The sequence below is a fragment of the Vipera ursinii genome, assembly GCF_947247035.1.
Source record: "Vipera ursinii genome assembly, chromosome: 3".
NCBI lineage: Eukaryota > Metazoa > Chordata > Lepidosauria > Squamata > Viperidae > Vipera > Vipera ursinii.
Window position 1 is genome coordinate 212446592 of NC_139516.1, and position 16226 is coordinate 212462817.

Genomic DNA, 16226 nt, shown 5'->3' on the forward strand with positions numbered 1-16226 from the left:
CCCCTAAGAGCCCCAATTATAGTATCAGCCCCCGCCTACTATAATTGGAGGGGAGCAAGCAGCCCCATCTGGCCCCAAATACCTGGCAAAGCCTCCAACCAGGAATAGCCTGGAGCAGGGGAGAGGTGGGGGCAGGGCAGCTGCTTTGCCTCTCCTTCTTCGCTGCCTGCCTGGAGGCTCCATGCCTGGGGAAGCCCCTGGCACAAGCCATGCAAAAGGCCAGCAGAGCCCTCCATGTTTTTTGGGGGGGAGGCGCAACCCTCTCCAGCAGCCATCCACATCTGGAAGGTGATTCCTGGCTTTACAGGCGGCAGCACCCCTTCTGTGCCTCAGTTTCCCAGCAAGGGATAGGGAGCATCTGGCTGGACTGAAGCGTGCCCTCAGACCAGGTCTCTGGCAGCGTGCCCAGCTTCTGGGCAAGGATGTGCGCCAGAGATTTCTCCACCCTGCCCTCCCCCTCTCTCCCCACAGCTGCCCAGAAGAAGTTTGTGGAAGGAAACTCTGAGCGGGACGCGCCTCCTCTCCCCGCTGAGTCAGGCCCAACAGCCGCGGGTGGAGGAGCATGTGCTCCCCCCGGCCTCCCCCTCCCTCTGCCTGCTGCCGGGAGGGGAAGGGGGGCTCCTTGAGGCTGGGCAGGAGGAGGGAGGGAGGGAGGGAGGGAGGTCCAGCCCAGCGGAGCCTTCCTTCCTGTCCAGGCTACCCGTCGGCGAAGGCTCCGCTGCTCCCTTCCAGAAGCCGGCCGCCCCCTCCCCGCCCTCTGGCAACATGGTAGCCGGCATGCTGATGCCGCTGGGGCAGCTGCGCAGCATCTACGAGCTGCTCTTCCGGGACGGCGTGCTGGTGGGGCAGAAAGACCCCCGCCCGCATAGCTTCCACCCAGAGCTGCCCGGGGTCAGCCACCTGCAGGTCTGGCGGGCCATGGGCTCCCTGCGCTCCCGGGGGCTGGTCCGCGAGAACTTCGCCTGGCGCCACTGCTACTGGTACCTGACGGACGACGGCATCGCCCACCTCCGTCAGCACTTGCGTTTGCCGCCAGAGATCGTGCCCGCCACCCTGCAGCGGGCCCGCCGCCCCCTCCCCGCGGCCCGGCCTGCCTCGCGCCCCCCCGGCGTGCAAGCCGTGCGGGGCCCGCTCTCCCAGCCCGCCAAACCCCGGGAGGACTGGCGGCAGGGGTACCGCCGGAAGGATGCCGCCGCCAGACCTGTCGAGTCGGCCAGCAGGAGGGCGGGGCTGCCGCCGGCATCTTCCTCGGATGAAGGTCAGACACCTCCTTTGGGGGGGGAGCGCTGGCCGTGGGGGGGGACTTCTGTCAAGGGGTGCCGTGACCTGCGAGGCTTTTACCCTTCTCTTTCATTCTGACGCTGAGGACAGCTGGGGCTGCTCCGGCCGGAGGGCAGGAAATCTCATTTGCGCCGGGAAGATCCTGGGGGAGGGCCGGCTCGGATGGGGGGGGCTGGTGCTCCGCCTGCTGTGCCCTGTAGGCGCCTCTGTGCTGATGGTGGTATGCGGGGGTTGGGGGGGGAATCTGCTGCTGACAGGTGGGCAGCAGCTGCTGTCCTGCTATCCTTAGCAGCTCCTTGCCCGTCGCTGGCGGCCCCGCCGCTCCTGCCGCCTGCCAAGGTCAGAGGCAGCTGGTGCCATGGAGCCTGCCGGAGGGCCCGCTGTCTCTGGGGGAGAGCCGCAGAAGCGGCGGCGGCGGCGGCACAGGCGAAGGGGAGGCCAGCTGGGTGAAGGTACCCAGGAAGGTTGCTTGCTGCCCGCCCCCCTGCTTGGGGGAGCTTCGGCTTGGGGGAGCTTCGGCTTCGGGGGCTCCTCGCAGCCACTTCTCTTTGCTCCTGGGCGAAGGAGGCGGGCGCGAGGGGGCAGCTGGCGGATTGCAGTCGGCAGGAAGATCGCCCGGCGCTTCTCTCGGCCATCTGGGCTGGTTGAGAGCCGGGCTGTGGAGCAGTGACTCCGGATGCTTCAAGTGTGGCCCTTTAACCGGCCCGCTGGACCCCTCTTAATGGGGGTGGGCAGGGGCTGGCGTGGTGGCCGTTCTCTCTGCCTGCTGCCCCCGTCAGGGCGCCTTCCCGAGTGCCAGGCTGGGTTTGGGTGTGGGAGGGCCAGCTGGGCACAGGAGGGGCCGGACAGGCTGGTCGGTTGCTCTGGCAGCTGGTCACGTGGAAAAGGAAGGGGGGGACCCAGGCTCTGAGTCAGCTAAGGCTCCTCCCCCTGCTATGAGCTGGCTGACCCCCCTCTTCAGGGAGGGGGAGGGCTGCCTTGCTGGAGTTGGTGGGCCACACCCTGTTCTGCCCCAGCTGCTGTTTTCCGGGCGCCTTTGAGCGGGGCTGCTGTTGGGCTGCTGTTGGGTGGCTCGACTGCCGACGGGGAGGGGGGGCGATCTTGGAGAACGTGAGGGCCAAGGGTCGAGGGGCCCTCCAGGCTGGGTCTCCTCCTGTCCCTGCCAGAGAGCCAGCCTGGGAATCGCCACTGCTGGGGGAGCCGTGTGAATGACTCAAGCAAGACAGCAGCGTTGCGGGGTGGGGTGTCCCTCTGGCTGGGGGAGGGGGGGTTGGCCGGGCGTTCCGGTAGGCCGGGAAGGGGCTCTTGGTGGTGAGCCCGGCCCTACATCCTTGCAAGGGGAGGCTGTGCAGGAGAGAACCTGCTCATCCCCCCCCTCCCGAAAGCACTCTCTCTTGCACTTGAGCGGGAAGAGCGCCGCAGGCCTCCCGTCTGCACCCAGCTGGAGCGAATTTGGGGCTGTTGGGGCAGAGGCTGGGGGGGAGGGAGGGAGGGAGGGGAGCCCAGAGGCCGTCTCTGGGTGTGGCAGCGGCAGCAGCTGGAGGGGGGGGCCTGGCTTCCGCGCTCTGCACAGGCTTGTCTGGCTGGCGGAGTCTCGGGGCGCGATCTGGCGGGAGAGGAAGGCGGCTGCTCTCGCCTGCGCCTCCTCGCTCGCCAGGGCCAGAATGGCGGCTGCTGCAGCCTCCGACTGGGAGGACGGCCGCTACTTCATGGAGGACCTTATCCAGCAGGGGCAAGGTACCGCGGGGTGGGAGGGCGCCTCCCCTCAGGAGGGCAGGCAGGAAGCACAGCGCCTGCGGGGAGGCTGCGCTCAGACCCCGCGGAAGAGGCGGGGGGAGGGGCAGCCCTGTCAGGACAGCCGGAGCTGAGCGGTTGTGGTGGGATCTGAAGGCGAGGGGGTGGTCTTGGCAGGCCACTCCCCCTTGCTCTACCCCCAATGCCTTTGGCCCATGCAAAGGGCAGCCTGCGTCCTGCACCCCATTGCCAGCTCCTGGCAAGCCCCTCGTTTCCCCACCTGAAAGTTCAGATCTGAAACCTAAGGGAGGGCTCCTTCTCCCCCCCCCCCCCGCGGGCATGGTGTCCCTTAAGGGAAGGCAGAATCCAGGGGCTCCTTGAGGTCATGAGTCCTGTCCCAACTGAGTGACATAGAGTTCAGCCTCTGCTCGTAGGGCGGCTCTTTGGGTGTCATCTTCAGAAGTTGTTTAGTGTCGCCCCCAGGCAGTTCCTCCCGGTTGGGCTCCCCCAGCCCCTCCCTTGTGAATTAGGAGTTTTAATTCAGTTGGGGGGGGGGAAGCAATAGATGGGCAGAGAATTGCTGGGCCTTTCTTCCCTCCTAGGAAATGCTGAGCGGGCGCACCCAGGAACCTCACCCCCCCAAAGAGATTTGGGGGAGGCATAGAGGCAGCATACTGTGTGGTCACACTGAGCCCCAAAGGGGGCTCTGAAACTGAGGAGCCTGCCTCCTCCCCCACTTCCATTCCAGTGCTTGGCACAGAGCAAGCAAAGCAGGAGGGGTGTACCAGCCCCCCCTCCCCCAAGGAGTGGGGTTTGGCCAGATCTTCCGTGTATCCTGAGCAGGAGGCCTGCATTCTGCTGTGGGGTGGGGACTGGAAGTGAGCCTGGGGGCTCTCTTGGTTCCAACTAGAGAGAGTTTGCTCCCGGTCTGGAGTTTAATGCGGGATGGCCCAGATGTGAGGGTCTTCTCTGGCCTGGGGGGAGGGTGTAGGACGGGAGCCCTGAACCCCCCTCTCCGAGATGAGTCTAGATGGAGCCTCTGGGACAATCTGGCCAGGGAAGTTTGGGGTCACAGGGGCCATGTGCTTGGCACAATGGCTGCCATCTTGCTCCCCTCCCCTCCCCCAGGCTAAGCTCCTTTCCAGCCTTGCTGCTGATCAGGCTAAGCTGGACTCTCTGCTCGCCCACCTGGATGTCCCTTCTGCTGGAGCAGCGGCAGGAGCTGAGGCCAAGGGAACAGCTGGCCTCTGCTGAGGAGATGCCCTCTCTGTGGCTGTCCAGTCTGTCTCCAATCCAATCCCTGAGAGAGAGGGAGCTAGCTGGATGAGCTAAAAGCCACCCCCCAACCCCGCCCCAGTGGAAGCTCAGGATGTCCCCCACACGGCCCTTTGGAGGGTGCTCTGAGCCCAGAGAGGGCTCCGGGTGTGCTGGGCAAATTATTCCACTGTGATTATGCCGGAACAGAGCAGCGAAGGTCACTTCTGGGGGCTGGAGGCAGCACAGAGCCCCACTGTGGCCCATGGAGAGGCTGGGTCCGGTTCGGGAACTTTGAGGGGTGAAAAGGGCTCTTACAGCAAGGATTAAGGCGCCCCCCCCTTGCAGTGGGCTTTCCTTGGGCGCCCCAAAGGGCTGGGCTGGCCTTGGTGCCGGAGGGGCAGGCTGGGCTGGGCTTTCTGGAGAATGCGCCACAGCAGGGCAGCTTCCCCCAGGGCCTGCCTGCACCTGGGGTAGGTTTCGCACTGGCTGACCATCCTTCTGCTGAGATTGGCTGCCAGCTTCTCTCTCTGCTTGGACCTGCTCTTTGTGGTCAGTGCCTCATCCGCCTGGACCTTCAGGCCTGGAGGGGGTTCCCTTGGAGAAGAGCCACCTTCCTCCCAGAGACATCAGAGGCCTTCTCCAGCACGGGGCCTCTCCTGCCTGCTTGGCTGGGAGCCTGACATTCCTTCAGATGAGCAGGTGTACCTATCCCCACATTTCTGTCTCCTGCGCAAGTCACTGGGGGATGCATTAACACGGCAAGTGGTCCCTGGTTGGGGGCAGAGGCTCTTGGCAGACAGCTCAAGGGGCACCTCAGGATCCTGCAGGGAAGCGAGCTGCCTGGCATCAGAGAGCAGGGGCAATGGCTGGGGGTGCAAGCAGTGGGGCCCGCTCTGCTCCCCAACTTGAGGTTGGGGTTAAACCCCAAGTGCTTCTTCAGAGGACAATGCACCCAATCTAGTTGTGGGGCAGCCCCCTTTCTTTCCTAGGTGATAGACTGAAAGCAGTTGGGCGTAAGCCATGGCAAGGCTTGCAACTGCCCCCCCTCCCTCCACGGCACGGATGGCGCCTGGCCAGAGCTGATTTATGCCCGCTGCTGGTTCCCCATCCTGACCCTCACCCCGCGGGTGCCGGAGTGGGGGGGGCGCAGCTGCAGCCCCAACAGGTGTGGCGGGGGCGTTGCAGGTGCAGTGCTGGAAGGGGCGCCCTCCCCCTCCCGGTTTAATGTTCTAACTTGGAGCGGTGACGCGCTGGGCCGCGGCCCGGCGGCGACGAAACAGCTATTTATAGTCCATCTCTCCTGCCACGGGGTATCGCGCCGGGGGGGGGGGCAGGCGGGGTTCGGCCGAGAGACGCTTCGGACCCTCAGTCGGGGGCTGCTAGTGCCGCAGGCTGCTGCTGAGGCCGGGGGCTGCTCTCCGGGACGAGGCCTCCCCATGAAGATTGTGCCCGGTAGGCGACGATTCTCTTCCCGGGAAGGCCGGCGCGCTGGGCGCCTGCTCCCGAAGCGGAGGAAACGTTAGTGCGGCGCCCGCCCGGTGGAAGGGCCGGCTGGGGACCGTCGGCTCCGTGCTACTGGGCCGCTACCCGACCCCTGTGGCGTGGGCGCGGCTGAGCCCGCCGCGCCCTTGGGCCTCCCCCCCAGGCACCGGACCTCCGGCGGGGGAGGCGGGTGCCAGGCTCGGCCGCCGCAGGAGCGCGCGCGGGGCGGGTAACCTTGAGCGCCGCCGGCCAGTGGGGCTCCGGGCTGCGGGAAGGTGCGCTGCTTCGGGCTGGGCCTGGACGGCTCCGCATTGCGGGCGGCGGGCCGAGGGGGCCGGACTTGCGGACAGCCCGGGAGGAGGCGGAGGTAGCCGCCGCGGCCGGGAGGGGCCGCTGCTCACTCGGCCCCGGCACTCGGCCCAGCGGCTGCGTCCTCGGAGCGCCTCCTCCTGCCCGGCCACGGCCGCCATGGATCCCGGAGGGGGCAGCCTCTTCCCGTCGCTGGTGGCGGCCGGCCACGCGCTGACGCTGGCGCTGGTCTGGTACTGGCGGCGAGGAGGGAGCCCCGGCCCCGCGGCCGACGACGGTGAGAGCCAGCGGAGCGGAGGCGCTGGGGCCCCGCGGGGCGGGCGGGAGGGCGGGAGGGCGGGGCGCTCCCTCCCCCCAGCGGTAGCAAACACAGGCACGTGGGGGCGGCGGCGGGACACCCGTGCGCGGCGCGCCTGCCTTGGCCGGAGCTTTTCTGGGAGACTCTCACGGCGGGGGAAGGGGGGGTCCGGTCCCCGCCGCCTCCTGCCCGTCTCCGGGGCTTCCCAGCAGCTCACTTTTTTCGCCAGGCACCTGAAGTCTCTCGCTCGCTGACCTTGGCCGGAGGCTTTCGCGCTCGGCCGGCTGTCTCCGGAGCTGCGGGGGGAACAGCGCGGGGAGGGGGGGTCCTCCTCTGCTTTCTAGCCGCCCGCTTCCCCGAGGGCCACCCAAGCCGGGACGGAGCTCCCGCCCGGGCCCGGCTCGAGTCTCCCGGCAAGGATGCCGCTCCAAATTCGCGGCTCGGTTCGCCAAAGGCGGGACGGGGCCGCCAGCGAGTTAGCCCGCGATGCCGGTCAAATGCGTGACGCGGCCGGCCAGGATGGTCCGTACTTCGCCTGGTTATTTGTTATGTAGAGATGGGCGCCCCTCTTGCGCTTCCCCCGCTGAGAGGCCACCCTTTGTGGGGCTGAGCAAGAGGCCAGCCCGGCTGTGGACGTGGCAGCCCCCACTTTTATTCGAGTGGATGGTGGACTTTCTGCCTGCGGGCCCTTGTCTCTTCCTTCCCAGCCCCCCTCCCCCCCTGCGCGTGAGAAAGAGCCACCTCCTTCCTGGCCAAGTGCTGAGCTTCGCAGGCATTAAGATTCCCCGATTTCAGGGCGGGGATCCTCCCGCCTCCCTTTGCGCCGGTGACCTTTTCTACATAATGCAGCATTGAGAGCCCCCGCCGGGGCCCCGTTCGGCTGCCGTTCTGGGCGGAGGAGCTGCACCTTTATGTCTGCATTGCCTGGAAGTTGGGATGGTCCCCCAGAGAGGTTGCGGCTGGGGATCAGGCCACCACCTTAGCCCACCCCCAAATTCTGCTTCCTGGGGGGCTTCACATTAGCAAGAGCGGCCTCCAGTTTCAAGATGAGACGGTTTGCCTGGTCTGGAGCCACTTCTTTGTGGGTTTCTTCCCCCTCTGCGGAGGGAGGGGACTCTGCCCTCCCGGGAAGGCTCCGTGCGCCCACTGGGCCTTGGGAGCTCCAGGGCCCATCGCAGGGCTGGCTGCCGGTTGTGAGGGAGCTCAGTTAGCGCTTCCTGCAGGTGAATTTTACCAGCCGCAGGAGGGAGGGCAGCTTGTGGCCTGAGGCTGGGGGATGCTGGAGTGGTTTGGGGCAGGGGGCTCAGCTGAAGCAGCAGAAGAGCATTGCTTGGGCTGTGGGAGAGTCCTGCCTCTCTCCCAGCTTGGTGGCAGCCGCCTGGTACCCAGGAACCAATGCTGGGAGCCCCACCCCTTTCCCTACTAGCTGCTCCCGAGGTTTAGCCCTGCGGCTTCTTCCCTTGGCTCTCTGCTGCTTCCGCCTCCCGGCTGGGCCTCAAGACAGCCCAGAATGGCTTCGGCTGAGGGCTGTTGGTGGCTGACGGCTGGGCTGGGTTGCTGAGCGTGTGCAGAGGGTAGCCTGTCACCTCCCGAAATTTGCATCCAGTCATCTAGCAGAGTGCTGCAAGCCCCCCCCCCTTCAGCTAGTGAGGCTCCATCATCCGTGGCTGAACTGAGTGCAGCCTGGAGGGGCAGCTGAAGCTCCCTGGTGGCTCTGGGCCATGATGCCCAGGGAGCTTCCTGCTGCTGCTTGGCAGTTGCGGTTTCTCAGCTTGCTTTCTCTGAATCACCACTGGTTTCTCTGAATCACTGCCGCCCACCCAGCCTCAGGCTGTTGGGGCTTCCCCTGAGGAGAGACGCTGCCGTGCCCCACCCAGCCGGTGGCCAGCCGGCCGGTGGCAATGACGCTGGGGAAGCCTCTGGTTCTGGTGCCGCTGAAGAAGGCTGCAGGGAGGGAAGTGGGGAGTCCTTCTGGTTTCCCTCTGCTGAAGTGTGCAAGCCACAAAGATGCCCTTGCTGGTTACTTGCCCAGCACAAGCCGCATCAGGGGAGGGGTGGGCTTCTCCCTGCCCTTGGAGTCCTCCCACTCAACCACATTTGCCCCCTAGGTCCTACTCAGAGGGTCCTTTCCGCAGCCCCCCTTCCAGCCAAGGTAGCTCACTCCTGTCCCTGTCTCCCCCCACCCCAGCCAGAGGGAGGGCCCGGCCTTCCTTGGCCCCAGTCTGTTTGTTTTGCCTCTTTCTGTTGGGGGTGGGGAGGGGGCAGCTGGAGATACTTCTCGGGTTACAGCTGCCATTACCGCCTCCTTGCCTCAGAGCAAGAGGCCCCCAGCAAGGTCGGAGGCCTAGGCTGGAGCAGAGCTCAGGCAGAGGGGCGCCGGCAGCCCTCTGCTTGCTGCCTCCCAGCAGCTCTGGGAAGAAGGGACCTGGGGGTGGGAAAAGAGCAAAGGGGGCCTTGGCTAATTTCAGTTCTCTGTCCTCACCCTGCTAATCCGGTTGGACTCCTGCCTGTTCCCAGGAAAAGGAGCTCCGTCAGCTACTGACCCTGGTGCTCTGCCAGTCTGGCTGTGGCTGGGTTGCTGCATTCCAAGGTCACACCTGCTCAGCGGCATCAGGGCACGTCCGGATGGTTGACGGGCATGGGGGTCACCTCTGTCCTCAGCACAAGGCCCCGGCCTCCCCTCCCCCCGGCTCCCCTCCCGGTCCTTTTGTTTATTTAATGTATTTATTATTCATTGTTAAATTTGTATGCCACAGGTCTCACTGTCCAGAGCCCACCCTGCAGTGTTCCCTGTCCAGGAAGCAGCCGGGCACCATTTAGCCCGGTTCTGGTTTCAAGGGAGGATCCAAAGGGCAGGGCCACTTTCTGCTGCCTCTTGTTGTGGGGAGGGGGGCAACCAAAGGGAGCGGGACTGAGCAGTGTGCCTGCGGAAGAGGCTCTGCTCAGGGCTGGCAGGGAGCACGTCTGGGGCAGCAGGGCAGCTGATGCCCGCGGAGGGTCCAGCATCGGTCATGCACTGGGAACATTACAGTAAACCCTAGTCTGGAGCAGCGAATGCTCCCTGGGGAATGCTTCTTTGTGGAACCCTGGGTGATCCAGATCTGCAGCAAGTAGGGGGAAGTTGAAAATACCCCAGCAAAAGGCCGGGCACTCTCCCCTCCCTCCCCTCTCCCCCCCCCCCATGCAGCACAGAAACCCTGGTGGGTGCCTGGACCTCCTGAATCCCAGGTGTGTGGGGAGACTCCTGCCCCCTGCTGGAGGAGGGCTGATGCTGGATGGTGGCTCTGCTGTCTGCTGCAGACCTAGGTTCTCTGCTTGTGGGGGGAGGGGATGCTGGTGCCCCCAGTGGCAGCAGTGAGAATTGGCAACCCCAGAGCCCTCAGCCCAGCCAGGCGTAGGGGGGTGCGGGGCGTTCGCCCTTCCTGCTTATGGAAAACGCCAGTTCCACTGGCCACTTTCAGGGACTGGTCCTCTGGGCTGTCACTCTGTCCTTCCCTGGAGGCCGAAGTTTGGGGGGGGGGGGCTAACTAATCCAGAGCTTGTTGTGAATCTCCAAGAAAAGGGCACCCCTGGGCATATTCTGAAAATGCTGCCCCTATTTCCGTGGGTCACAACCACCACTCCAGTCCTTAACCCCACAGCTTCCCACTTGGGTAGCCATCGATGGCTGATGGGGTGGAGACCAGTCAGGAAGTCACTCAAACTCATTCTTCCCTTGCTTCAGTAACAACCCCCACCTCACCCTCCACTCCCCACCCTGGCTAGCCTGAGGGCGGCAGCCCTGGTCTTCCTGGAAGCGGTGCCAAGCGGCTCCCTTGTTTCTCAGCTCACCCTGGGCTCACGCCTGCAACTTCACTTCTCCGGCTGCCGGGGTCAGGAAGAGGCTCGGGGAAGCTGGGGCCAAAGAGCCTCTGGGGCACCCAGCTGTGGGTTCGGCCTCCAAGGACCCCTCTGCAGCAAAGGCTTTGGCTGATGTGACAGCTGCCTTTGCTCCCCTCCCCCACCTTATCTTTGCTGTGCAGGCTGGCACGTGGGAGGCAGCCGTGTGTGGAGGAAGCAACTGCACTAGCAGTAGCCCTTGGACTTATATACCATCCCATAGTACTTTACAGCACTTTTTGGGGGGGGGGATTACAATGTCAAAGTATTATTTGCATCTTGCCCCCAACAATCTGGGTCCTCATTTTACCGATCTTCAGAAGGATGGAAGGCTGAGTCAACCTTGAGCCCCATCAAGATCGAACTTAAGGCTGTGGGCAGAGAGTTAGACTGCAATACTGCGCTCTAACCACTGCGCCACCAGAGCTCTAGGGAGAAGACCCGGTGTAGCTGGCCTATAGCTTGGTGTCCAGACTGCTCTGGACCTGCTCAGTGCCTCCCCCTTTCCATGCCAGAGAGGCATCTCCTGCCCAGCCAGCCACTTGCCACATCACAAGGATGTGGCCCTATAAGTGGCCTTGGGTCCGGGTGGGTCCCCTCAGTTGTGCCTTCCCTCGAGAACCAGCCCAGCAGCTGCAGGAGCAGATATTGGACGGGGCTTCCCTCCCGGCTGCGCCTGGACTTGGGGGAGGGCAGGGTTGCTTTCCCCCCCCCCCCGCTCCTTACGACTCACGGGGCCTGCAGTCAGAGCGCCTCTATCGGCCCAGCCGGTAATTGCAGGCGGAGGTTGCGTTGGATTCCCGGGACTACGGTGGCTGAATCGTTCGCCATTTCCCATTTTTTGAGGTGTCAGACAAGCGCGCTTTCCACAAGCGCCTGTGGTGCGTAAAATGCATGTCTCGGCTGGTCGTGCGGACGCAGCCGTCGCTGTTGGAGCCGGCTTCCCTTGCCGGCTCCGGAGCAGAAAGGCGGCTTCCCTCGACCCTGCAAGCAAAAGGAACCGGCGGCGGGGTGGGAGCGAACCAAGGCTCGGAGAGCTCGCTCTCCCCACCGGGGCAGCTGTCGAGTCTGGCGCGGCTTCGCCTGGAGCTCCGCGCAATTACGGGACGGGGCCTCGGGGGCGGCCCGTCGACGTGTCCGCTTTCCTCGGGAGCGCTCCGCCGGCCGGTCGAGGGCTGCGAGGCAGTTCCCCCCGTGGCGAGACAGCGGCGCTTCCCGTTGAAAGGCGCCTCGACGGGCCACCTGCAAAAGGCCGGAGGGGGCGCGTGGCTGCCGCGCAGGCGGCCCGGGAGGGGGGGCGGGCGCGGCCGAGGGCGGGCGCAAGGCGGCGGGGCGGAGCTGCCTGCTGCCGCTTGACGGGCGGCAGGAAGCGGCGGCGGCGGCAGCGGGAGGGTTGCCATGGCTGGCGTCGGCGGGGGCGCGATGGCCGAGCTCTCGGCGGCCGCGTATTTCGCCTACAAGCGGGCGGTGCTACTGGGCGGCTCAGAGTGGCTGAGCGCGCCCGAGCGACACCGGCGGGGCCTCCTGCGCAGCCGGCTCTGCTGCCTGGGTGAGTGGCCGAGGCGCGCGGAGCGGGGCTGGCCGCGGGGCGGAGCCTGGCCGGCCCTCCGCCGTCTCCGGAGCAACGGCCTGCCCGGCCCTCCTTCGCCCCCGCCGCGTCCGGGAGTCGCGGCCGCCGGGCGGACCTGCAGCCGAGGGAGCCGGCGCGGGCTTCCTGGAGGCGCCGCTTCTCCCCGCGCGCCCTTCGCTCTGGCCGGTCGCCAGCCAGAGAGGGGCTCGGCCCGGCGGCGCGTCTCTTGCGGAGCTCCGCCTGGGAAGCGAGGGGCGGGGCCTGGCGGAGCAGGGAGGGAGGGGGCGGCGGCTGGAGGGCCCCGAGCGCCCCCACCCTCCAGGAGGGCCAGAAGCGGCCCCTTCTCCTCGGGCGATTACCGTACAGAGCTGGGATGGCGCGGTCGCCACACCCCAAAAGTGGGCAAGGCGGGCGTGCGGGTGGACGGAGTCCCCTTTCACGGGGCTGGAGGCAGTTGCTTGGCTGGTGGGGGGGAGCGTCCCTCCTTGTCTGCTGGGCCACCTCATCCCTGCCCTGGAGAGAGTCTGGCTGCAGCTCTTGGGCTTCTCCGGTTTCTTTCCGTCTCCGTTGGGCCTAGCCTTCCGTTTGGGGGAGCCAGGGAAGCTGCCCCCCTTCCTAGGCTGCAGGCAGAACCCCCACGGAGGGGGGCAGAGCGTGCAAAGGGAGGAAGGAGGGGCAGGCCGTTCCTCCATCCTCTCTCGCCCAGGCTCTTGGCAGCCTGCACCCTGCCCAGGGAGGAGGCCCTGGAAACTGGCAATTAGGGAGCCTCTGGAAAGTTCTGCTTGCCAGATTTCTGGAGGGATGCGATGGGGGAAATGCTCCGCAAAGATCAGAAGGAAAGGCTGGAACATTGGGGAGTCTTCAGCTTGGAAAAAGGCAGCAGGGACACTTTCGGGTGGGGGGTCAAGTTCCTGTCCTGGCTAGGCGGGCTGCTAGAATGTAAAAAAACTTGTGCATCTGTCACAACCACAGGCAACTGGGCTCAGGTTGTTCCAGTTAGTGAGAACTCTTTTGAGGAAGCCCTTCCTTGAGAACTTGAGGCTGGTCAGACAGGTCGGGCTCGGTCTGAGACAGGTAAACAGACAATCCGGAGGAGAAGCAAATTGTGTGCAATATACAACAAAGCCACATACTTCCAGGTCACTTTGAAGAGTCGTTCTCAGTCACGCAGTGCCTCCCCCTTGTCCTCAGGACCTGCAGAGTCTGCTCTCCTGCCCTTTAGGCTAAACCTCTAAGTAACGGACTATCAGCGTGTGTGAGTGAGCAGCCCTGGGAATTTGCTGGGCCTACAGAGGCCGGGGTTGGTGCGTCACTGGCTCCAGTGCCAATCCAGCAAGTGAGCTGCTGGAATGGGCTGCTTCACTTCTTCCTTGACCTCCTCACCTGAGCTCACATCCTCCAGCAGAGCAGTAGCAACCCCCCAGATGAGAAGGCACTTCTGTGCACCTGACATAAGTGGGGCGATGATCCTTAGCTTGGATGGCTTGAAAAGGATTGAGTACGGTCAAGCAGGGCAACTCTCCCAAGGGCTATTGATCTGGAAGACCCCACCTCCAAATTCAGTCTGCAGGGAACCAACCGTGAGGCCAAATTCAGCTGGGCTGTCCTAGCAGCCAGTCTCACCTGTTGAAATGTTAAGTCTGTCAGCTGAGTGGATCCTTAGCTCCAGAAAAAATAGACAACCCCCAGCCCTCACCGCCATCTTCTTGTTGAGTCTTCACCCAAGTTTCACATTGCCAGAACTATGCGTAGCTCACCAGAATTAAATGGCTCTCTAGGCCAGAAAGGGCAGAAGACCACCACAGTCTCTAGAACTTTCTACCTTTACAAATCGGCAACTCTTGAAGAGGAGCCAAACTCCCTCGCCAGCTGAGGGCCCTGCAGGACTCCCCTGGTTCCTGCTTGAGCTGCAGGTGAGGGCCGTGGCTTGGCTTGGCCAGGCTTCAGCCCCTGGTTGGAAGGCGGCTGTGTGTCCTAGGCAGGGCCGCCTCCGGAGGTGGCCTATTTTGTGAGCTTTAAAGCCATCTGTGTTCACACTGGCATACTTTAGGAAATGCCTTGTTGTCCTTCCCCCACACCTGCCCTCCGAGGGCATCCTGAAAGGGCTTGTGCAATATATCTGGCCTTACACAAGGCGAGGGGGGCTTGAAGGACCCCTACTGTGCCCACCCCTCAGGATGTCTTGTCCCTGGCCCTCAGGGACCTTTTTGGGAACTGTGCCATGAGTTTGATGCTGGGAGGGGGCAGGTTAAGAAGAGAGGATGTTGCAGGCTTTGCTTGGGAAGCAACTGAGTTGCGAGGCGGGGGGGGGAAGAGGTTAGTCCTGGACGGCCACTGAGGGCTTCCCACCTCCCTGGTGACGTCACTCAGGGCCATCACTGCAGTTTTGAGGGAGGCTGAAGGGCAGAGGAGGACCTTTGAAGCAAAGAGCAGAGCAAAGACAGCGCAGCAGCAGCAGCCCTTCCGTCCTGCCTTGGGTGGGGTCGGCTGGAATGTTATTTCCTCTGATTCAGAAAACTCCTCTGCTGTGAATTGCATTTGATTTTTTTTATCAGACCGTCTGCACCGCTGATTCACATACTGTAGAGCATGAGATCCTTTGACGTTCATTGACTTCTAGTTTCTGGAAAAACCCCTCCCCCCCTTGCTGCTGTGCAGAAGGTTAGATTTGGAGGGATCCCCTACTCCCAGGGCTGTGGGCTGCCTTGCATCAAGAGCTGGGTCCTAGTGGGGAGGGGCACACCCCGCAGCTCAATGGCAGCTATTTTGTGGTCAGGCAGGGCCCCTTTGGCTGCTGTTTAGTGAGCAGAGGGCCAGGATAAGATTGTCTCCAGCTGGAAAGCAAGGCATGGCACGTACATCTCTTCTGCCTGGCTCCTGCGGTGGGGAGAATGAGGGAGCCCTTCCTTTCTCCCCTCCCCTCCCCTCCCGCTTTCAGAGAGTGGTGCCCTGCAGCCACTGGCTTCCTCCATGGGATGTGACTCAGGCGGGTGGGGAGTTTGGCCCCAGGCGCCTTCCCTGGCAGGATGAGCGCCCAGCCCCACCTTTCTGACGCGCTTTGGCACCCCAGATGCATGGGCGGTGGCAGTGAGGGCTGCTGGGAGGCTTTGAAGCCCTTGTGTTGCAGCACATTCCTGTGTCTGGGCCCGGCCCAGGTCTGCCTCAGCGGAGCTGGGTGGGTCCGGGCCCTGCCAGCCTGGAATGTGCTGCCTGGGGATGTGCAGCCCTGAGAGTTGGCAACCTTTGCTCCCAGAACATGTCTCTTCTGTCGGGCCCTGTCAGCTCTACCTTTGGGCCCTGGCTCTGCCTATGTCCAGCCTGAAGGGGGCTAGGTGCACCTCCCTTGTGGCATGGGGGGGAGTCCCCAGAGCAGCTGATCTCATGGGCCTCTGGTTGCTGCTCAGAATCAAGTAGCCTGGGTGAGGGGGTGGGCCGTGCACCTTGTCCCCTTTCTGGCTGCCCTGGGGGGAACAGCTGCTGAGAGCAGCTCTGGTGATGGCCCCAGAGACCCACTTTGAGAGGTGGGCAAGCTGAAGGGAGACGAGGGCCACAAGGGGGAGACCCCCTTGTGGGAAAGGCTCTGCTTGCTGTGCCAGGGGAAAGGTGCCCTCCCCCTCTTCTCTGGGATTGCCTAGGAGCTCCCCCCCCCCCGCCTTGGAGGGGAGGTGAAGAGCACTGGGCCTCAGAGGCTTGTTCCCCCCCCCCCCCTTCCTCAGACCCCTCTGGGTCTTTCCCTCTTGTTTCTCATCCATGAGACGCCGGGATGGCCGGCCGGGAAGCGGTTAAGTGGCCCAGGAGCGGTTTCCTGCCTGAGGAAGAGGCGGGGGGGGGGCAGGGGAAGCCCAGGTCCCGCCCAGCCCAGCCCCCAGCGGCTCCGCGGGGGGAGGGCCGAGCGCCCTGGCCTGCTTGCGCCAACCTTGTTCCGCTCGGCGGCGGCGGCGGCAGCAGCACAGCCTTGGCCGGGAGCGCCCGCGTGGGGTCGGCGAGCGTCTGTCTGTCGGGAGGCGGCGAGGGGTCCCAGCGGCGTCCGGAGCGCCCATGTCGCGGCAGAGGGGGCGCAGCCGGGCGGGGGGCGAGGGGCCCTCCCCGGGGGGGCTGATCCAGCCCAGCAGCTCCGAGGAGAACCTGTACAAGGCCGTCCTGCGCGCCTCCGAGGGCAAGAAAGGTACGCGGCAGGCGGGCGCGGCGACGGCCCCCGCCGCCTCTCCGGCACCGCGGAGCCACGCCGCGGCTGGCCCTGGGCAGCCCGCCGCCTCGGGCCCGCTCGAAGGTCCCCTTCCCGGCTGCCGCTGGGCGGGGGGCTGCCCTCCTGCCCCGACCCCGAGGAGGGCGCCCGGAGCCTCCCCGCTCTGCCGCCGGGCCACTTCCTGGTGCGCGCCGCGGGCGAGAGACCGGGCGGCCGCAGTGGGGAGCGGA

At 64.8% G+C, this 16226-nt stretch overlaps 1 protein-coding gene across 1 annotated transcript in view; it reads left to right on the forward strand.

Annotated features, from left to right (window-relative positions):
• Positions 1-656: 656 nt before the first annotated feature.
• Positions 657-16226, forward strand: part of PLEC (plectin) — a 47929-nt gene continuing 32359 nt past the window's right edge. Inside the window, exon 1 of the mRNA XM_083359165.1 lies at positions 657-1258. Coding sequence (XP_083215291.1) covers positions 766-1258 — 493 coding nt within the window. The 5' untranslated portion in view covers positions 657-765. The remainder of the gene's footprint in view (positions 1259-16226) is intronic.